Here is a 24,363-nt window from a genome sequence, read left to right on the forward strand (position 1 = left end):
CCCGCGCTGCGCGAGGTTCCAGCCCTCCGGTGTTCCACAAAAGCGCGGAAGGAAAAGCTGCGCCTGCTCTCTGTGCCTTCCCCGTCAGAGCAGTCCAGGCAGCGAGGGGCTTGGTGGGCGCACTCTCCCTTCCGCGGACCCAGTCTCAGTTTCCGCTGGCGCCAGTCGGGTGCGCGCGCCTTCTGCCCTCCGCGTCCACAGCCCCAGTCCCCGCCCGCGCCGGTCGGGTGCCTGCGCCCTGTGTCTCGCCGCGACCTTCCCCTCCCCCCTGCCTCCTGCCTCCGGCGGAGCTGGGCCGGTCTGCAGCCTGCGAGCTCCTCTCTGGACCCTCTCGGTCTCTTTGTTCTGCGAACGGCCGGCAGTGTGTTCGGGCCAGTTAATTTACTTTCTCTCTTTTGGTCTCCCACAGTTCATGTTGGCAACTCACAGAAGCTCCCTCCAATTGTCCTCAGGGCACTCAGGCCCGGACCCTACCCCAAGCAATGCCGCCTATGAGCTCCCGGGACGGATCTCCGTCTTTAGCTCTTTTGTCTCAGTTTTTATCTTTTATATTTTGTCCTACCTCCTTTTGAAGACAATGGGCTGCTTTTCTGGGCGCCTGATGACCTCAGCTAGCGATCAGAAGTTGTTTTGCGAAGTTTGCTCTGTGTTCAGTTATTCTTTTGAAGAATTTGTAGGAGAGAAAGTGGTCTCCCCGTCCTACTCGTCCGCCATCTTGGCTCCTCCCCCCATTGTGTTTTAAAATGATTAATAAATGATAAAATGAAGTTAAAGATACTTGCTTTTAAAGAAAAACACAGTGGATTAAGCGTAAGTAGAGGATAACCTAATGATCCCAGCACCACCAATATAACTTCCAAACTAATGAGATTCAAAAATGCTTCAGTAAAAAGTGTAAACTATTTAATACAAAAATCATCAAAGAATAAATACAAATAGCAAAAAAAACTCTGTAAGTTTATATTCTCATTAGTAATAAGTACAGATTAGTAGTGAATTTCATTTACTATATACTGTATTTACCCTATGTGTGTGTGAGTGTGTGTGTGTTAGTTGCTTAGTCGTGTCCGACTCTTTGCAACCCCATAGACCGCAGCCCACCAGGTCCCTCCGTCCATGAGATTCTCCAGGCAAGAACACTGGAGTGGGTTGCCATTTCCTTCTCCAAAAGGAACTATAGAAGGAAAGAAAGTGAAGTCACTCTGTCATGTCCAGCGCTTTGTGACCCCCTGGATTGTAGCCTACCAGGCTCCTCCAACCATGGAATTCTTCAGGCAAGAGTACTAGAGTGTGTTGCCATTTCCTTCTCCATATTTACCCTATACTAAAGTGTAATAACAAAAAAGATAATATTTGAAACAAAGCAGATTACGAAAAGCTTTTTAGAAATAGAGAACTAATATTCCATAATTATAAGATTGTGAAGTAGAGATTTGTACATGTCTGGTGGTAGTTTTGGAAATACATATTGATAGTTTTAACTTGTCATTTTGTTTGATTTAGAAATCTGTTCCTAGTAATTTGTCCTAAGGAAATAAAATTTGTTGTATTATTGCTGTTTTCACATTGATATGAGAATGGTATGTTTAAAAGAATAAAAAATGTATTTGTCATCTGTGCTATACTTATTTTTGACAATCAATGAAAATAAGTTTACAATATATTCTTTTGTACATCCTAACTTTTCAGTAACACCTTTCCCTATTCTAATATTATTGTTATATCATTGTTATATTATTGCTTAATAACAAACATATAATAAACCTTTTAAAATTTTCATCTGTGTATTAATATAATTTATTTTGTTGTATGTGTTTAACTTAATTTTTTCCCAAATGTAAAATTGTTCTGACACAATTGAATAATTCATCTCCTTCCCACTGTTGTTGTTAGAAAAGATGCTAAGTATTATTTAAATCTTCTTAAATGTATTGTTATTTGTTTTGTGGCCTAAATGTAATCTATTTGGATAAAGTGTCATGTGCACTTGAAAAGAATGTGAATTCTGCTGTTTTGGGATGAAATAGTCTCTATATATCTATTAAATCCATTGGTCTAGTGTATCACTTAAGACCAATATTTTCCTACTGGGCTTCCTTGATGCCTCAGCTGGTAAAGAATGCACCTGCAAAGCAGGAGACACAGAAGACACCAATTCTATCCCTAGGTTGGGAAAATCCCATAGAGGAGGAAAATGGCAACTCACTCCAGTGTTCTTGATTCAAAATTCCCACAGACAGAGGAGCCTGCGGGCTACTATCCAAAGGGTTGCAAAGAGTCAGACATGACTGAGTGACTAGACACACAGACAAAACACATTTTCCTATTGATTTTCTGTCTAAATGATCTGTCCATTGATGTAAGTGGAGTGTCAAACTATTGCATTACTGTCAATTTCTCTCTTTACATTTGTTATCATTTGCTCTATGTTGGTGCTCCTATATTAGGTGCATATATTTACAATTACTGTATCTTCTTGTTGGTTTGACTATCTATCTTTTAATTAATAGAGTTTTAAGAATTTTAAAAAATATCTTCAGGACATAAGTCCCTTATCAAATTCCTTGCTTGTGTGCTAAGTTGCTTCAGTCATGTCCAACTCTTTGCAACCCTATGGATCGTAGCCCACCAGGCTTCTCTGTCCATGAGATCCTCCAGGCAAGAATACTGGAGTGAGTTGTCATGTTCTCCTCCAGGTGATCTTCCCAACTCAGGGATCAAGCCCAGGTCTCCTGCATCGCAGACAGATAGATTCTTTACCGCTGAGACACCGGGAAAGCCCCATCAAATTCCTTATACAATTAACAAATAATTTTTTCCCATTCTGTGAGTCTTTTTAGTTTCTTGATGGTATCATTTGAAACACAAAAGTTTTTAACTGTTATAAATCCAATCTACTTTTTCTTTTATCACTTTTCCTTTTGGTATCATATCTTAAGAAAACTTTGCATGATTCAAAGTCAAGACTGTCTCTTTTTATTCTAAGATTTTTATAATTTTTTTATATTTAGATCTTTGGTCTGTTTTGAGTTAATTTTTGTGTATAGTGTAAAGAAGTGAAAAGATTGTACTCAAGTCCTGAAAAAATTAAAAAAATAGTAAGGCACTCACACAGAAATGGAACTAATAGAGAAATGGAAATAAATAGAAGCATATTCAACATAGATAGGAATTTAGTATGAAGCTAAAGTAATAATTCTAATCAGCAGGAAAAGCATTTTTTATTTAATCCACTGTCTGTATAATTTTCCATTTTACTGTGTGAAAATAGAAAGACTTTTACTTCACTCCCTACACAGAAATAAAACTCCAGATGAGATAATTAAACTAAATTAATTAATATAAAGTAAAATAATTAAAATATAATAAAATTGAGGGACATAGTTTCAGAGTTTCAGGAAATAATTAATATTGGAACCCAAAAATTATAAATAAAAAGATAAAAGCATTTGACTGCAAATATAAATGAGCAAATATTTTTTCAGTGATTGCAACAAGCAACATTAAAACAAACCACAGTCTGGAAGAAAATATTTACAGTATATATTATAAGCAATGAGCTGATATTCCTAATATAAAAAAAGAACTTCAAAGATAAATAAGAAATGATTAGGCAACTAAATAAGGAAATGAGGAAAGGCTATGAGTATAAAATTGATAGAAAAATAAAAATTACCAATAGACATATGTAAATATGTTCAGCCTAAGCATTAGACAAAAAAGAATAAAAAGTATGACAATGATAAACACATTTTTTTCTCATTGAATTATCAATACTTAAGAGTATTGAAAGCTAAAACATTCAGTGTTAACAAAAATGTGAAGAAACAAACATTCTTTCATCACATTGATGGAGCATTATTGCCACAAACTTTCAGAAAGAATTTTAGTTGTTGTTGTTAGTCACTAAGTCGTGTCCGACTGAAATTTAGTAGAATTTATTAAAGATTAAAATATATAATGTTGGACCCACAATTTCACATTTTAAAAAATCTAGAGAGGAAAAAATGGAGTAGAGCATAATGTCTTATCTACAGGTATGATAATTGCAGACTTTTGTAATAGGAAAAATAATTGGAAATAGCCTTGGACTTGTTTTTCTTCTTCGCAATGAGACTTGGGAATTAGAAGCACCTGACTATTGTTTGTTGCATTGCTAAGACCTGACTGAAACATGGTGCTCACACCAATGTTTGGTATCTCTCTTCAGAAGCCTTACTGTGCCCCTCGCACGGCTCTAGAGTTTGGTCTTCTGTCTACACTGGGTGGTAAAGGAAGCCAGCGCCAGTCAGCTGATGGTATCATACTCAGCCTCACTGGGGAGGTAAATAGGTCATTACCCGCACCCGCCGCACCCCCAGATAATGAAGATCAGAATTCCTCAGAGATTGACGTGATAACAACCTGTATTTGAATCACCTGGGGAGCATATTAAAAATGGAAATCTTGGGGTCCATCTCAAACCAATTCAATCTGAATCTCCAAAGTTGAGGTGTTAGAATTTAATAATGCTGCAGGTAATTTTTATGTCCCTTAAAATATAAAAACTCCATCATGAAGGAAAGTCTAAGAAAAACATACACCAAAATGTCAACTATCTTTTTTTTTTAATAGGTGGTGGCAGTTTAGAGAACTTTTTCTTTATTCTCTGAGCTTTGCTGTAGTAGTTGAATATTATAAAAGTACGTACTATCTTTATGAAAACAACTAAAATAAAAGAATTTTCTGAAAGAAAATGATCAGTAGTCATAACTCAATTCCATTATACTGTGCTGGTTACATGTTGGCCTTACAGCTGCAAAACCTCTTATATTTTTATTACTCAAAAAAGTGTATTGACATAGACCATTTGAGTACAAAAGTATGATCAAATAAAAGTTTAAACATTATTGATTACATATTTTAGGTTTTCAAGCTTGATTTCTCTGATGCAGCAGATTCTGATTATCATATTTTTGAGAAGGAGATGGAGAAAGATATTAAAATTCCAGAAAGTCAAAGTAAGTATTATTAATAAATTCAGCAAAGATTATTGATTAACATAGAAGAAAGACTGAATCAACATGAGCTCTATTTACATCTTTAAAAACATTTTTGATGAGTGATATTTTGTCCTTGTACCATTTATTTTTTCCTCATGTGTTTATTTAAAACTTGTATATGTTAGTGTACATATATAATTATATATATAAATGCTAGCACTTACATAGCCCATTCATTTTACAAATGACCATTAATATCTCACAAGAACCAAGTAGATACTAAAGGTAGGAATAAATATCAGGTTAGAAGTAGCAGTGGCAACCTACAATAGTGTTTTCAGACAATCTAAACATTCCCAGGCCAAATCATACAACCCAAGCATATTCATCTAAAATGAATTGTACACCCGTTATCTGCCAGTTTGCTATGTGGCAGGGGGACAGAGAGTATACATGAAAAGATCCCTGCTCCAAACGAGCCAGCAGTCTACTGCAGAAGCCCCAGTCATGGCTTTCTCTACTCCATGGTGAACGTCATATCGACATATCCACCAGTAGTATACTTATGTTCCTGACTTTGAAAGAGATTTCTGCTAGTGTTTCTACATTTTTAGGATTCCTGAATTTTGTGTATCAGTTTTGGTATTCAATGTGGGAGAGTACAATGATTGAGCATAATATTTCTTTCATCGGGTTTTGAGACATTCCCCAAGGCAGTTATTTCAGCCCAAGGCAGGCTGTCTGGATCCCAACTCTACTCTCCTGTTCTTCTGGGATGCTTTTATATTTCAGGTGTTTAACTATTTTTTTAATCTCTATAATGATCCATGTATCCTGACCAATAGATTTTCTAATATTGTGTAGCAATTTGCTGGCTGTAGAGTGTGCAAAGTGAAGAAAATGAGTTCCCCAAGTGAAATACTCTTAACATCTGTCTACTTGATTCTTTCTTCAAAGGACATCCTATTTCCCTTTATTTCCCAGAGGCAGCATATCCAAAAAATATTCCTGGATTGAAAGGGGAAACAAACCATATTGTTATGGAAAAACTAGATTCATGGATCTTTCTCTAATTCAAATTTTAAGGGTTAATTATACAATTCAGCAAGCTAAGAATACCAAAACAATGTTTAAAGTATTGCTAAGTATGTGTTATGAATATTCACAATTAATATATATGAGACTCATTTAAGCACATTCATTCTAGGCTTTTCTAGGACATCATTCTTCATCTTAATTAGAAAGTACTTTTTAATTAAAAGAGAAAATTAGCAAGATTGTAAGGAGAGGAGAGTGAGGTTTTTCTCAATTACATTACAAATATTTTTCTTTCCAGACTTTGATTGGCAGTGGATTGTCTTAGATGGTCCAGTGGATAACTTCTGGGTAGAAAATCTAAATTCTATGCTAGATGACACTAGGACGCTGTGCTTAGCAAACAGCGAGAGAATAACTTTGACTAGTAAAATCAGAGTGATCTTTGAAGTGGACAGTCTAGCTCAAGCTAGTCCTGCTATTGTCAGCCGATGTGCAATGGTCTATATGGTAAGTTTCTAATACAAATTTCTTAACAAAGAAAATTTATTATTTAGTCATTATCTGCAGCATTTTATGTTTATTTTGTTTCCTCTGGATTCAGCAGGGCTATCCTAGTAGTTACAAAATTTTACGTCCCCTGGTAGGCTGCTGTCTATGGGGTCGCACAGAGTCGGACACAACTGAAGTGACTTAGCAGCAGCAGCAAAGCCTCCTAACCCAGAAGTAAATACGAAATGCTAATTACTACTGTTACTAATATGCTTAGTCGATCCACTCAGTAACTGGAATGTCAGTATTTTCCACAACCGTGCGTAAGTAGTGCTTTCAATAGGTTAAGTTACTTGATAGGAATTATTTTTCCAATCGAGGAACGTTTGCCCTGAAGGCTTTTCATGCCCACTCTATGACTCTTGCATGCATTCTCAGTTGCTTCAGTCATGTCCGACTCTGTACAACCCTATGGACTGTAGCCCACCAGGCTCCTCTGTCCATGAGATTCTCCAGGTAAGAATACTGGAGTGGTTGCCATGCCCTTCTCCAGGAGATCTTCCCGGCCCAGGGATTGAACCCGAGTCTCCTGCATCTCCTGCATTGACAAGCGATTTCTTTACCTACTGAGCCACTTGGGAAGCCCCCCCATGACTCTCAAGACTTATGAAATGCATTACCAATGCAGTGGTAAGGAATAGAAGATACAGCAAAGAATGAATGTTCCTTACACATGAAATTAATTATTAACCATGATTAGCCCTATGTTCTAATCTCCTTAGCTCAGTGTAACCACTAAATTAGACTGCTGATTTTCTGGGTAAGCAGTTCCTCTTACCACATGTGCATAGCCTCAACACAGCTCCCTGTACATAATCCTCCAGTTGCTTGTTGTTGTGTAGGATTGTGGTTAAAATCTGGAAGAGTAATTCTTTAAGGTGTTTTTGATCACTTACCCTTTAATGAATGCTGATTCTAAACCATTATTTGGCAGAGGCAGTAGTGAAATAAAGAGATAGTAAGAAAGTAGGTGGACACTGTAATTTTATTTATTTACATTAAATTACCTTGTACTTTCTATTATTAGAATCCTGTTGATCTGGGATGGGAGCCTTATGTTAAGTCATGGCTTCTGAAAAATTCTAAAATTATGAATAAATCAGAAGTGGATTGTCTTGAATTCATGATTAAAAGTAGTGTCACAGATGGACTACAGTTTATAAAGAAACATCAGAAATTTCAGCCATTTCCTGTACAAGACATAACAATTGTTACAACTCTCTGCAGAATTCTTGATGCATTCTTCGAGTTCATGAGTAAAACTGGAATCTTTGAACTACGTGAGTTTTTGCCCCTAAGTCATATCAGTGATATTATATCTTAGTCAATGTCAGTTATTTATCACCTTCTATTCAATTATAAAAGAAAGAAAGGAAAGCCAGAAGTTTTCAGTCCATTTGAACTAATAGCAGACTTGCACATGAAACAAATTAAAAATCATTTATAAAAGAGTATATCAATAAATTGATATCATCTATAAGTGCTGAAGGGTAACATTGCAGGCAAATTCTTAACCAGCTGACCCACCAGAAAAGCCATATTTGGTTCCTGATGAGATGGCAAATTAGCACAAAACCCCAACCCAGTTAGGATCTATTGAATTAAAGAAATTGTGAGAAATCCCTGGGGTGACAAGATGGCTAAGGTTCCTGTGAGGGAAAATAGAAACCCTGAACAGAAGAGAACTGAATACTACCATGAATGGAAGACAAAGTGGAGGAGGATATTTAGGTTTTCTCTTTCCCCGTCTCCTCATGGTTCTGAATGGGCTCTTGTTCTTCCCTTTGCCAGTCAGCAAACCACAGCATAACTAGAAGCAGCAGTAGGCAAAGGAGCAGAGATGATTCTCAGAGACTTATTAAGATGGTTAGTATAATATAGTATCTCTAATGGCAACCCACTCCGGTGTTCTTGCCTGGAGAACCCCAGGGACGGGGGAGCCTGGTGGGCTGCCGTCTGTGGGATCGCACAGAGTTGGACACGACTGACGCGACTTAGCAGCAGCAGCGAGAGCAAAATATATGGGCAACGAACTAGGTCCATTAGCTTGTGTTATAAGAAGTTAAGGATGAATGACCAGAAGGCTGAGGGTAGCTGCCTCAGTAAAAAGTCATGATCCCTTGCTCATTTCCAAACCTGACATGGCTTTCAGGCACAGAACTCATTGAATAGAGGAAGCTGGGACCCGCTGCACAGTCATGGAAAGTAGTTACAAAATAGTAACTAGTCCTTCTCCAAAAGGAACTGCAAACATTTTCTTGAGTAACTTAGACTAGGGAGAAAGGAAAAAAACATTTTGGGGGTTGGCCAAAAAGTTTGTTCTGTTTTTTCTGTGCTTAATTATCTTTTAATTTAAAATTTTTTGTTAGATTGTACTGTGACAGCTGTCATAAGAGCATGCATTTTCAAAAAACTTATCAAAACAACTGAATTTTTATGTAGCTATTTAACACTCTGGTTTCTCTTCAGATCATATAAATCTTTAAGCCTTTTTGTGTGTGTAACCATTTTAGTATTGAAAATGGAAGAAAAAGAAAAATTTTTGGCACATTTGTTGTTCAGTTGCTCAGTTGTGTCTGACTCTTTGCAACCTCTGTAATTTACTTTGCTTCCCTGTCATTTATTATCTCCTGGAGTTTGCTCAAACTCATGTCCATTGAGTCCATGATGTCATCCAACCATCTCATCCTTTTGTCACCCCTTCTCCTTCTGCCCTCAATCTTTCCTAGCATGAGGGTCTTTTCCATGAGTCAGCTCTTCACATCAGGTGACCCAAGTATTGGAACTTCATCATCAGCATCAGCCTTCCAATGAATATTCAGGGTTAATTTCCTTTAGGATTAATTGGTTTAACCTCCTTGCTGTCCAAGGGACTCTGAAGAGTCTTCTCCAGCACCACAGTTCAAAAGCATCAGTTCTTTGGCTCCCAGCCTTCTTTATGGTCCAACTCGCACGAATGTACATGACTACTGGAAAAACCATGGCTCTGACTATCCAGGTGTTTGTCAGCAGAGTGATGTCTCTGCTTTTTAATACCCTGTCTAGGTTTGTCATAGCTTTTCTTCCAAGGAGCAAGCGTCTTTTAATTTCAGCTGCAGTCACTGTCCACAGTGATTTTGGAGCCCAGGAAAATAAAATCTGTCACTGTTTCCACTTTTTCCCCTTCTATTTGCCTTGAAATGAGGAGAACAGATGCCATGATTTTAGTTTTTTGAATGTTGAGTTTTAAGCCAACTTTTTCACTCTCTTTCACCTTCGTCAACAGGCTTTTTAGTTCCTCTTCACTTTCTGCCATTAAGGTTGTGTCACCTGCATATCTGAGATTGGTATTTCTCCCGGCAATCTTGATTCTAGCTTGAGATTCATCCAGCCTGGCATTTCTCATGATGTACTCTGCATATAAGTTAAATAAGCAGGGTGGCAATATAAGCCTTGTCATTTTCCTTTCTGAATTTTTAACTAGTCCATTGTTCCTTGTCTGGTTGTAACTGTTGCTTTTTGACGTGCATACAGGTTTCTCAGAAGACAAGTAAGGTGGTTTGATACTCCCATCTCTTTAAGAATTTTCCAGATGGGCTCAAAATCCATGAGTTCTATCTCCCAGACTAGGGATATTCCCACAATTCCACACTGCTCCCCCTCTCTCACCCCACCAACCCCTGATCAGTTTGTACTGTTTTAAACAGTAATTTTTCAAATGTGAGTGTAGAGTCTTCCACAGTCTGATAAAAACAACATAACTTTCAGCCTTTGCAATGACACATTTCCCTTTAGATTTCTTTCTATGGAGAAGGTTCCACATGTCTTATCTTGCTGGTTAGGAAGTAAGCAAGGATCCCATCTTATACTTGGGAGTCTTGACAGCATAGACACAGAGAATTGACAGTTCATACTCGATGATGGATTACCTCTTGTCTTAGTGAGACAAGCAGTATCTGGTCTGCAACAACCCCATGAATCTGGGATTAAACTGGGTGCTTTCTGGTCCTTTGAAGAAAGTGTCCCCAGAATATGTGTGAATGATACTCACAGAAGGCACTCAAGAGCACCATTCACCTGTTTCTTACAGTGGATATAACTCAGGAACAGCCAAGTGGGAGAAATGCGCAAAGCACAGGGGAAGAGAGTGGGAAGCTTCCATCTCTCTCTGAGAGCATCACTCTTCCAGCATCTTCCTGTGTTCATTCTCCTGGAAGTTCCCTATGTTATTTTAATATAAAGAAGACAAATATTGTAAAAGAAAAAAAGCTTAAAGGAATAATGAATAATCATTCACTCTTTGTGTTCCTCTGTGAAATGGGTGACTTGAGAAAAAAATGAATGATGGAGAGTAGAAAAGAAACAACTAAAAACTATACCTGTGTGATGTTTACTTTGATATACTTTTCTTTGTAAGCATAAAGCTTTCTTTTTTAATGCTTCATGTATTAGAACTCATTTATTATTTACTTTGTAATGCACACCATATTTGATGGTGGTGACCTGAATATTTTAAAGTTTTTATTTTGGAATAATCAAACTTACAAAAAGTTGCTAGAATAGAATGAAGAACATATGTATACAGATTTGTTCTTCAAATAAATAACAATCAATTCAACAATTGCAGATACATTCTCTGCTCCTCTCATCTTAGAAAAAGTAACATACTTTTGATGGGATAAGATAACTAGTTGGTCTGATAAGTCTAAGATACTGATGTGAAATAAGGATGTTCTATGACAGTTCACAAAGTAAACAGTGGTCAAGGTTGCATGTGTGTGTTCTAAGTCACTTCAGCCATGTTCGACTCTTTGTGACCCTGTGAACTGCAGCCCACCAGGCTCCTCTGTCCATGGGATTCTCCAGGCAAGAATACTGGATTAGGTCGCCGTGCCCTCCTCCAGGGGCTCTTCCTGACCCAAGGATCCAACCTGTGTCTCCTGCAGCTCCTGCACTGCAGGTGGATCTTTATGGCTGAGCCCCCGTGGAAGCCCATGTTAAAGGTAACACCTCATTAACTAATCAACTAAATTTTAGGTCTGTTGTTAATTGTGGGAAAATTCTCTTTCTTTTTTAAGGTGAAGATTTGAAGGACATTTCATCTGAGGAGATAATTTCACATTCAAAAGTTTCTCTTAAATTCAAAGATATGGAAAACAGGTCAGCTACATTCATCCAAAGATATGTTTTATTAACTACTAAGTGCCAAAAACTCTAATAGAAACAGGATTATCTGTCAATAAACCAATAATCTGTGACTTCCTAATATCAAAATTCAATTAAATTTATTTTATCCCAGTTTAGAGTCTCTGTGTATTTAATACAAGATCACCAGATTTTGGTAAGTTATCTAAATAATGTGAATACGTTTGTCCAGACACTACATGTTTGAGAGTGGAATAAAGTTGATGTGAATTTATTTTATGAATCTGCCCTTTATGAGCTGAGAAATGTTGAACAAGTTACTAAATATTTTTGATCTCTGATTTTTTTCATTTATAAATAAAACTGGAATAATGCTGTGATGTGCCAGATATTTAGAGTAGTAGCTGGTATAGAGTAAATGCTCAATAATTATAGAAACTATAGTGATATAGTTGTGCTCACCCCACAATTCTGCCATTTTGTAGGACAGGGTTTCACTATTGAGGCTTTCCTATATCTCATTATGAGATCCTGAGACATTTATGCCACATTTGCTTTTAAATGATAGAACATTGTAAATATTTTTTTTACCTGTCAATTCTGCCTTCAAATTCATTCCTTTATCTGTATCTTGATCATCAGCATCCTAGACCAAAAGTTTATTATTTCTTTCCTTTACTGTTGCTATAACCTCCTAAATTTTTCCAGTTTTCTAGTCCATATCTAACATGACAACCATATATTATTTTTAATTTTTATTAAATAGCAAGTAGCCATAAAAGGATATTTATAAAATATGTGCAAGATATAAATAATAATACACAAACTTTCATATCCATACCACTCAGTTATTAAAAAGAAGTACTGGTTTATCTTTGAAGTTCCTAGTGTACCTATCTAAACCATATGCCATCCCATCATCTGAGATAACTACTATACTGAATTTTATGTTTATTAATATATTCCTAAGCAGTATATGTTTCAACTTTGCACATTTTAACTTCACTGGAATCACTATGTTCTTCTGTGACTTGAATTTTTGTTCAATGTTATGTCCTGCTGATTAATCCATTGTACATGTAGGGGGTCTTCATTCATTTTCACTGCATATTTCTCTGTGAAAATATGTCACAATTTGTCCTTTTATAAGCATAGGTTTTGACTATTTGGTGACATCTATGTGCAATTGTCTCTTGTGTTGTTGGAAAAGGGTGTTGCTATGATCAGTGTGTTCTCTTGACAAAACTGTTAGTCTTTGCCCAACTCATTTTGTACTTCAAGGCCAAACTTGCCTGTTACTCCAGGTATCTCTTGACTTCCTACTTTTGCATTCCAATCCTCTGTGATGAAAGGGACATTTTTTTTTTTTTTGGTGCTAGTTCTAAGGACTTCAGAGAACCAGTCAACTTAAGCTTCGGCATTAGTGGTTGGGCCATAGACTTTGATTACTGTAATGTTGAATGGTTTATACAACATTTTAAAGACATTATAGACAATTATTAAAGACAATAGTCTATACAGTCAGCAAAAACAAGACCTGGAGCAGACTGTGGCTCAAATCATCAGCACCTTATTGCAAAATTCAGTCTTAAATTGGGCCATTAATTATGACCTAAATCAAATCCCTTATGATTACACAGTGGAGGTGACGAATAGATTCAAGAAATTAGATCTGGTAGACAGAGTGCTTGAAGAACTACAGATAGAGGTTCATAACATTGTACAGGATGCAGTGACTAAAATCATTCAAAAGAAGAAGAAATGCAAGAAGACAAAGTGGTTGTCTATGGAGGCTTGCAAATAGCTGAGAAAGCAAAAGGCAAGAGAAGAAAGGACAAAAGGGAAAGGGCAAAGGGAAAGATATATTCAACTGAATGCAGAATTTCAGAGAACAGCAAGGAGAGGTAAGAAGGCTTTCTTAAATGAACAGTGCAGAGAAATAGAGGAAGAAAATAGAATGGGAAAGACTGGGGATCTCTTTAAGAAAATTGGAGATATCAAAGGAAAATTTCATGGAAGGATGGGCACAATACAGAACAGAAATGATAAGGGCCTCACAAAAACAGAAGAGATTAAGAAGAGGCAGCAACAATATACAGAACTACACACACAAAAAAGGTCTTAATGACCTGGATAACCATGATGGTGTGGTCACTCACCTAGAACCAGATATCCTGGAATGTGAAGTCAAGTGGGCCTTAGGAAGCATTACTATACACAAAGCTAGTGGAGGTGACAGAATTCCAGCTAAGCTATTTAAAATCCTAAAAGATGATGCTTTTAAAGTGTTGCACTCAATATGTCAGCAAATTTGAAAAACTAAGCAATGGCCACAGGGCTGGAAAAGATCAGTTTTCATTCCAATCCCAAAGACAATGCTGAAGAATGTTCAAACTACTGAACAATTGCAGACATTTCACATGATAGTAAGATTATGCTCAAAATGCTTTAAGCTGGACCTCAGCAGTACATGAACTGAGAACTTCTGGATGTAAAAGGTAGATTTAGAAAAGGCAGAGGAACCAGGGATCAAATTGTTAACATTCATTGGATCATAGAGAAAACAAGGGAGTTCCAGAAAAACATCTACTTCTGCTTCATTGGCTATGCTAAACCCTTTGACTGCGTGGATCACAACAAATTGTAGAAAGTTCTTCAAGAGATGGGAATACCAGACCACCTTAGCTGTCTCCTGAAAAACCTGTATGCAAGTCAAGAAGCAACAGTTAGAACATTACATGGCACAACTGACTGGTTCTGAATTGGGAAAGGAGTATGTCAAGGCTGTATATTGTCACCCTACTTGTTTAACTTCTATGCAGAGTACATTACAAGAAATGCCAGGCTGGATTAATCACAGCTGGAATCAAGATTGCTGTGAGAAATATGAACCACCTCAGATATGTAGATGATGCCACTCTAATGGTAGAAAGTGAAGAGAAACTAAAGAGTCTCTTGATGAGGCTGAAAGAGGACGGTGAAAAAGCCGGCTTAAGACTCAACGTTAAAAAAACTAAAGTCACAGCGTCTGGTCCCATCACTTCATGGCAAATAGAAGGGGGAAAAGTGGAAGAGGTGATAGATTTTCTTTTCTTGGGCTCCAAAATTACTGAGGTCAGTGACTGCAGTCATGAAATTAAAATGTTTGCTCCTTGAAAGGAAAACTATGACAAACCTAGACAGCATATTAAAAAACAGAGACTTCACTTTGCTGGAAAAGATTCATATAGTCAAAGCTATGATTTTTCCAGTAGCCATGTATGGATGTTAGAGTTGGACCTTATGGCTGAGTGCTAAAGAATTGATGCTTTTCAAAAGTGGTGCTGGAAAAGACTCTTGAGAGTCTGTTGATCTTCAAGATCAAACCAGTCAATACTGAAGGAAATCAACCCCAAGAATATTCATTGGAATGACTGATGCTAAAGCTGAAGCTCCAATACTTTTGCCATCTAATGAGAAGAGCCTATTCATTTAAAAGACCCTAATGATAGGAAAGATTGAAGGCAAAATGAGAAGGGGACAGCAAAAGATGACATGGTTAGATGGCATCACCAACCCAACGGGCATGAATCTGAGCAAACTTTGGTAGTGGAGGACAGGGGAGCCTGGCGTGCTGCAGTCTCTGGGGTCACAAAGAGCCAGACACGATTTAGCCTCTGAACAGCAACAACAACAACAAAGTGTAGGTTGTTTTTTTTTCAACTTTTTGGTTTTTACAAATATTATTGTGATAATTCTTGTGTGTATCTCCTGGTATTTATATGCAAGAGTCTGATTTTTAAAAAACATAAATTAGAATGTTCCTCTGTTTTATAGCCATTTAATAACTTTGCATTACATTTAGAGTGGAAGGAGAAAAGTTTTGGCACAGCTTAAAAATCCCCTGCCTATATCTCCAGACTTATCTCCTAAACTTTTCAACTAGTTAGGTATGTTTCAAAGACACTGGATTTTTTTTTTCAGTTCTTCAAACTTGTCATAACCATTTCACCTCATGGTCTTCACTTATTTATGTCTCCTCAAAATGTTCTTCCTCTTACATTTTTCAAAATTGTACTCATTCTTCAGGTCTCAATTTAACTGTTATTTGTTCAAAGAAGTCTTCCCTGACTCGCAAACTTTAAATTAGTTGTCTCTACTAATATTCTTCACAGTATGCTTGACTCTTTACTCTTTACACATATCATGGTTTGGTATTCATTTTCTTATCTCCAAAATAAGTGATCATATTTGTTTTGTTCAGAGTAACTGATCTATAGTAGGAATTCAAAAAAATATTTGCTGAACAAACTCTTACGTGTGAGGAGAAATGTCAAATAGGACCATATACATGCATTATACATTAAAAATTGCCAATAAAGTTCAATGATACATTTTTAGGATTTTCATAATTTAAAAGTAATTTTATGAAAACTAAATCTTTAACCATTCAAAATATCCTGAAATCAGGCCCAAATCTTTTGGTTAGCCCCATCATCATTGGTGTTATCACTATGTTATTTGAGAGTCCCACAGCCCAAGATAACCTGGGTTGACCCAGACTGGAGAAGACTCGCCCCAGATTCACACTGCCTGCTTTTAGCCAATTTGATTTCAATCAACCTTTGGACTTGTTTGAGAAGAGTACAGAGTGAATGACTATTCATTCATGTCTTTCTACATTAAATGGAGACTTATCAGATTCTCTCCTAAGAGACAGATGAACTCTTAAGCAACAAATTGACCTAAAATAAAAGTGAATGTCATTTATTACCTGAAATAAAGTTTGACTACAAATCTTTTACACATATGGTACTTCAAAAATAAAAATAGTGTCAGTGTATAATTTACATGACTTAGCAAAGGTAAATTATACATTAACTCTAAAACTTCCATGTTAATACTTAACTGTAAAAAATTTTAGTAACAAAATTTTGATGTGATAGTGCAATAAATTGCTGGACTGCTTTCTAAAAGTTTTAATCTTTTATTTTTAAATCTTTCCACATTTTCCCACAAATTAAGTTTTAATTTAATTAAAGTTAAATAATTTTAATTAAATATTAAATTATTTATTATTCATTTATTATATATATTATTATTTATTAAATAAAAATTAAATTAAAATTTCCACAAATTAAATTTCCACAAATTAATTTTCCAGAAATTAAAGTTTTAATCTTTCCACATCTACCTACCACAGGGGTGAAAATGCATGGCCCATGGAGAAAAATCCTATTAAATTGAAAAAAACAATTCAAAAGCTTTTTGTGTTTGCATTTACTTGGGCATTTGGAGGAACTTTACAACGTGAAGATGAACATGAAGATGATATAATATTTTATCCAAGTTCTGAACCTGATTCACCTGCAAGAGTAACTTATGATTTTGACAACCTTGTTCGTGAATTATTTGAAAGCAATGCACAAATAGGTAAGTTCTGAAGGAAAAGTCACATTTATGCATACTTCAAAATGTTAATTTGAAACTCATCATTGGATTTGTATTTATTTAGCTCATCTATTTTAAATGTGAAGATTAGTGGTAAAAGATGGTTAAATAAGTACACTCTAACATCCCTAATAGGACTGTGACAACTGCACAACAAGGAGGAGGCCCAGCTCAACATCCAGTGTAGGCTCTGGCCATCCCAACACCAATCATAACCCCTATCAGGGGGATAATGTTCAGCATACACTGAATAAAGAGAAATCAGACATTCATACTAAAAACAGCCTCTAACAAAAATTACTAGACTCATGGAGTCTACATGGGGACACTCTCACATTAAAAACAGACCTTTAAGACCACAGTACATAACTGTTTCTGCTAAACTCATAGAGTCAGAGAAATATGAGTAGAATGAAGAAGCAGAGGAACCACTCCTAATTAAAAGATCAAGATAATTCCTCTGAAAGAACAAACAATGAAACAGGTATTTCCAGTCTACCAAATCACAAGTTCAAAAAGAAGTTAATGAAAATACTAAAGGAGTTAAGAAAGATTATTAGTAGAAATGCAGATTACTGTAAAAGGAACTAAAATTACAAACAGAGGCCAATTAAAATTTGGAAACTCATTTTCTAATACAAAACCTGAGCTAAAGGCAATGATGGCAAACTGTACCAAGCAGAAGAATGAAAAAGTGACCTCTTTCATTCAAAAGAATAATGGAAATCACTCAGTCAGAAGAGCAAAGGGAAGACAAACGAAATAGAAATTAAAGCAGTATATGAGAACTACTGAATAATATAATGCATTCCACTCTATACATAGAAAGAATACCAGGAGGAAGAAAAAGAGAAAAGGGAATAAAAAATGTATTTGAAAAAATTATGGCTGATAGAAGGAGGGAGGGAGACTCAAGAGGGAGGGGACGTATGTACACCTATGGTTAATTCATGTTGAGGTATGGCAGAAATCAAACCAATATTGTAAACCAATCACCAATCACTTAAAAATAAATTTCTTTTTTAAAAAGTATAAAATAACTTTGAAAAAGAGATTATGGCTGAAAACTTTCCAAATCTGAAGAAGGAAACAGATATACAGATATGAGAAACCCACATTAGGGCAAAGGACACACATAGATTGAAAATGATGGGATGAAAAAGTATATTTCATGCAAACTGAAATGTCAAGCAGGGATAGCAATATTCATATAAAACAAAATAAACTTTTTTAAAAAGGCCATAAAGATAAAGAAGGACATTATATAATGATAAAACGATCAATACAAGAAGAGAATGTTACAGTCATTAACATATATGCACCCCAAATAGGAGCACCCACAAAAATCAAACAAGTATTAGCAGAAATAAAGGGAGAAACTGACAGAAATAAAATAATAATAGGAGACATTAATACCCTGTCATGCCAGTGGACAGGGATCTTCCAGACAGAAAATCAATAAAGCAACGGAGATAATAAATGATAAAATAAAAGTTAGACTTAATTGATATTCTCAGGACATTACATGCAGAAAAACCAGAATACATATTCTTTTCAAGTGCACATGGAACATTCTCTAGGGTTGACCATATACTTGGACACAAAACAAGCCTCAGCAAATTTAAGAGGATAATAGTTATTTCAAGCATATTTTCTGACCACATATCACAAAAATATTAGAAATTAATCCCACAAGGAAAAATGAGCAAAAGAATGATTATATTGAGGCAAAACAAAATGCTACTACAAATCCAATGGATCTATGATGAAATCAAAGAGGAAATTAAAAAATACCTTGAGGCAAATGGTAATGAAAACACTGCTGTAAAAAACCTGTTGGGTTCAGCAAAAGCAGTTCATAGAGGAAGATGCATAGTGATATAGGTCTTCCTCAAAAAACAAGAAAAATCTCAAACTAACCTATCATCTAAAATAATTAGTAAAAGAACAAACAAAATCTAACATCAGCAGAAGAAGGAAATAAAAATCAAAGAGTAAATGAATAAAATGGAGATTAGAAAAACAATAATAAAGCATCACCAAAACCAAGAGCTGGTTCTCTGAAAGAATAAACAAAAATCAGTAAACATCTGGCCAATCTTACCAAGAAGAAAAGAGATAGGGCCCAAATAAACAAAATAAGAAATTACAGAGGAGAAATAACAACTGACAATAACAACAACAATATAACCATAAGGGAATACTATGAACAATTATTTGCAAACAATGACCCAGATAACCACAATGGTGTGATCACTCACCTAGAGCCAGACATCCTGGAATGTGAAGTCAAGTGGGCCTTAAGAAGCATCACTATGAACAAAACTAGTGGAGTTTATGGAATTCCAATTGAGCTATTTCAAATCCTAAAAGATGATGCTGTGAAAGTGCTGCACTCAATATACCAGCAAATTTGGAAAACTCAGCAGTGGCCACAGGACTGGAAAAGGTCAGTTTTCATCCCAGTCCCAAAAAAAGGCAATACCAAATAATGCTCAAACTACTGCACTGTTGCACTCATCTCACATGCTAGCAAAGTAATGCTCAAAATTCTCTAAGCCAGGCTTCAGCAGTACGTGAACCGTGAACTTCCAGATGTTCAAGCTGGTTTTAAAAAGGCAGAGGAACCAGAGATCTAATTGCCAACATCCGATGGATCATCAAAAAAACAAGAGTTCCAGAAAAATATCTTTAAAACATTTCTAAAACATCTGTTTTATTGACTATGCCAAAGCCTTTGACTTTGTGGATCACAACAAACTGTGGAAAATTCTTAAAGAGATGGGACTACCATACTACCTGACCTGCCTCCTGAGAAATCGGTATGCAGGTCAAGAAGCAACAGTTAGAACTGGACATGAAACAACCGACTGGTTCCAAATTGGGAAAAGAGTACATCAAAGGCTGTATATTGTCACCCTGTTTAACTTACGTGCAGAGTACATCATGAGAAATGCTGGATTGGATGAAGCACAAGCTGGAATCAAGATTGCCGGGAAGAATATGAACAATCTCAGATATGCAGACAATATCATTCTAATGGCAGAAAGCAAAGAAGAACTAAAGAGCCTCTTGATGAAAGTGAAAGAGGAGAGTGAAAAAGTTGGCTTAAAACCCAACATTCAGAAAACTAAGATCATTGCATCTGATCTCATCACTTCATGGCAAATAGATGGGGAGACAATGGAAACAGTGAGAGACTTTATTTTGGGGGGCTCCAAAATCACTGCAGATGGTGAATGCAGCCATGAAATTAAAAGACGCTTGCTCCTTGGAAGAAAAGTTATGACCAACCTAGACAGCATGTTAAAAAGCAGAGACATTACTTTGCCAACAAAGGTCTGTCTAGTCAAAGCTATGGTTTCTCCAGTAGTCATGCATGGATGTGAGAGTTGGACTATAAAGAAAGCTGTGCACCAAAGAATTGATCCTTTCAAATTGTGATGCTGGAGAAGACTCCCGAGAGTCCCTTGGACAGCAAGGATATCCAACCAGTCCATCCTAAAGGAAATCAGTCCTGAATATTCATTAGAAGGTGTGATGCTGAAGCTGAAATTCCAAACTTTGGCCACCTGATGCGAAGAACTGACTCATTTGAAAAGACCCTAATGCTGGGAAAGATTGAAGGCAAGAGGAGAAGAGGATGACAGAGGATGAGATGGTTGGATGGCATCACCAACTCAATGGACATGTGTTTGAGTAAACTCCAGGAGTTGGTGATGGACCTGGCATGCTGCAATCCATGGAGTTGCAAAGAGTCGGGCACAACTGAGTGGCTGAACTGAACTGAACTGAATAATATACAGCACATGATAATAATCATAACTTCTGGGTAAGATTTCAAACAATATCATATAATGAATTATTCATCTTACTTTCTGGATCCAAAATAAGTCAGAGATAATAAAGCTTTGCTTTTATACAATTAAATATTAGAAGGAAAAATGATAGGCCTATTTTATGTGTTTGGTTATACCTTTAATGAAGAATTATTATTTCTGTTCAAACAATCATATCTTTCAAATAGAGATCATATTTTTAGTTAAACATTCCATGAATGAGACTCTATTTATTTATCATTTTCAAATGTAGGTATCAACCTTCCAAATGGTGAACATTCTATCTTTGCATATTTTGTGGATATACAGCAATGTGAATTTATACCATGGTCAGAATTACTTCCTAATATTCAGACACTAATACAAAGAGGTAAGAATTATTTTAAGAGCCATGCTCTAATTTCTCTAAAGTATTGATATTATTTTATATATAAAAGTGGTTATATCAGCACTAAGGACTGATGTATTCCAAGTCTGTTCAGGAACTCATTTGGATCTGTTTACAAAATAGTCTTTAAAAAATAACCTTTTAATATTGCTTTCTGAGCAAATTTAAATGTATTAGTATTTGATTGAGACTTGTACATTTTTAAATTCTAGTTAACTAAAAATCTTGCTAGTGGAAGTGCTCAATATTTTAATTAGCATGATTATTGAAAGGAAGAAAGGGAAAGAAACTCTTCTAGAACAAGTAAAACATATATGTAGCATTTCAATTGTAAAGGAACTTGCTAAGTAAAAATGAATAATCATAGTTGGACAAATATGCATATGTGCTAAATCATTTTTATTCTCAATCTTCTATGTATAGCAGAAAAAGATAACAAAATTGTTGTACTTCGAGAGTTTAGTTGGAATTGAAGCAGGAGCTTAATATGGACTAATATGCTTCATGTAGATTTCTTGCAAATATAAAAAATTCAATGAATGCAAATTGAACTTAATTACTTTGAAATGAGGTCTCTCTCATAGAGAGTTTCATATTTTAGTTATAAGAGTTTTTGACAGAAAACAACCAGAAATCTCAGAAACATGAAGCAACCAGAAAATTCTAAATCTAAATTAATTTCATTGGAAATAACAAGGTTCTATGGTACAATATTTACCACAGTATTACAGTTATTTGAAACCCCAAATTGTGTATCATATGGTAATGCTAATATTGGTCATTTTTATCCTTAGTTTTCAGCATGAAAAAAAACTGAACTATCAATGCACATAACTTAGTGTCCTAGTGTACCATTCCACCCTTACCGGAAACTACAGAGGTGTTTTCTCCAAATCTAAGGCATTGCTTCCTCTGGACCCAACTTACACTAATTGCAGGCAAGGGTTTAGGAGAAACTCAAACTCTCCAAGCTTCCAAACCCAAACTCATAACAGTAATCTTAGTATCACCATATCATTTTTGATTCACCACTATATAATGCAAATCAAAAGTCCTGGTGTCAGACCAGGCAGGCTACTCTGGTCTCTGGGAAGATAGCAAGTTCTAGGGTCAGGAGCACTGTAAACCCATACTCAATTAGATCCAATCTGTTGAATGAAGAGCAGCTTGATTTGGTTCCTGCAGAGAGGTCACTGCAGATCTTGGTGGCAAGGAGCGCACACCAAGTACATGAAGACAATGGACAGAAGTTCCAAGACTTCTCTCTTCAGAGAAGCTTTGCACCTCCCTTTTTAAACTCTTAATTTTGCTCTGGAAGGACCGATGCTGAAGCTGAAGCTCCAATACTTTGGCCACCTAATGCAAAGAGCCTACTCATTGGAAAAGACCTTGATGCTGGGAAAGATTGAAGGCAGAAGGTGAAGGGGACAGCAGAGGATGAGATTATTAGATAGCATCACCAACTCAACGGACATGAATCTGAGCAAATTCTGGGAGATAGTGAAGGAAAGGGGAGACTGGCAAGCTGCAGTCCATGCAGTTTCAAAGACTCGGACATAACTTAGCACCTGAACAACAACAACAAATATATATACATGAAAGTATAGGTACAATTAAGTATTAAAATATAGGATCAGTTTATTATGTATAAATTAAATAATATCATACATCAATTTTAATCTAAAATAAAAGACTAAATATTTAACATTATTAATTCATAACATTTAAGGATATCGATATCATTTTTCCCATGGTAACCCATAGTATAAAAGATTGTTTGAGCATCACACTTCAAAAATTACCTTTTATGATTAAAGTTTTTTCCCGAAAGCATTTTTTGTTTAAAAAGAGTACCCCTAATCTATAGTCTTTTCATACTGATTATGATGTTCTCGAGGCAAGAATGCTGGAGTGGTTACCATTCCTTCAAGACCTTCTAGAACTAACACCAAAAATAGATGTCCTTTTCATCATAGGGGATTGGAATGCAAAAATAGGAAGTCAAGAGATACCTGGAGTAACAGGCAAGTTTGGCCTTGGGGTTCAAAATGAAGCAGGGCAAAGGCTAGCAGAGTTTTGTGAAGAGAACACCCTGGTCCTAGCAAACACCTTTCAACAATGTGAGAGACGACAATAATCATACTGATTATATTCTTTGCAGCTGAAGATAGAGAAGCTCTATACGGTCAGCAAAAATTAGACCTGGGGCTGACTGTGGCTCAGATTATGAACTCCTCATTCCATATTCAGGCTTAAATTGAAGAAAGTAGGGGAAACCACTAGGTCATTCAGATATGACCTAAATCAAATCCCTTATGTTTAGACAGTGGAGGAGATGAATAGATTCAAGGGATTAGATCAGGGAGACAGAGTGCCTGAAGAACTATGAACAGAGGTCCATAACATTGCACAGGAGATGGTCACCAAAGTCATCCTAAAGAAAAAGAAATTCAAGAAGGCAAAGTGTTTGTCTGAGGAGGCCTTACAATAGCAGAGGAAAGAAGAGAAGCAAAAAACAAGGGAAAAAGGAAAAGGTATACCTAGCTGAATGCAGAGTTCCAGAGAATAGCAAGGAGAGATAAGAAGCCCTTCTTATGTGAACAATACAAAGAAATAAAGGAAAACAATAGAATGGGAATGATATAATGGGAAAGAATAGAGATCTCTTCAAGAAAGTTAGAGATACCAAGGGAACATTTCATGCAAGGATGGGCACAAGAAAGGACAGAAACATCAAGGACCTAACAGAAGCAGAAGAGATTATGAAGAAGTGGCAAGAATATACAGAAAAACTATACAAAAAAGGTGTTAATGATCCAGATAACCACGATGGTGTGGTCACTCACCTAGAGCCAAACATCCTGGAGTATGAAGTCAAGTGGGCCTTAGGAAGCATACTACACACAAAGCTAGTGGAGGTGACAGAATTCCAGTGAAGCTATTTAAAATCCTAAAAGATGATGCTGTTAAAGTGCTGTACTCAATATGTCAGCAAATTTGGAAAATTCAGCAA

The 24,363-nt window shown here is 36.2% G+C and overlaps 1 protein-coding gene across 1 annotated transcript in view; it reads left to right on the forward strand.

Annotated features, from left to right (window-relative positions):
• DNAH14 (dynein axonemal heavy chain 14) overlaps positions 1–24,363 on the forward strand; it is a 398,948-nt gene that overhangs the window by 230,812 nt on the left and 143,773 nt on the right. Inside the window, exons 39-44 of the mRNA XM_061159766.1 lie at positions 4,907–5,000; positions 6,319–6,527; positions 7,597–7,849; positions 11,627–11,708; positions 16,876–17,105; positions 21,216–21,332. Of these exons, the coding sequence (XP_061015749.1) occupies positions 4,907–5,000; positions 6,319–6,527; positions 7,597–7,849; positions 11,627–11,708; positions 16,876–17,105; positions 21,216–21,332 (985 nt within the window). The remainder of the gene's footprint in view (positions 1–4,906; positions 5,001–6,318; positions 6,528–7,596; positions 7,850–11,626; positions 11,709–16,875; positions 17,106–21,215; positions 21,333–24,363) is intronic.

The sequence above is a fragment of the Dama dama genome, chromosome 14 (genome assembly GCF_033118175.1).
Source record: "Dama dama isolate Ldn47 chromosome 14, ASM3311817v1, whole genome shotgun sequence".
Taxonomy (NCBI): domain Eukaryota; kingdom Metazoa; phylum Chordata; class Mammalia; order Artiodactyla; family Cervidae; genus Dama; species Dama dama.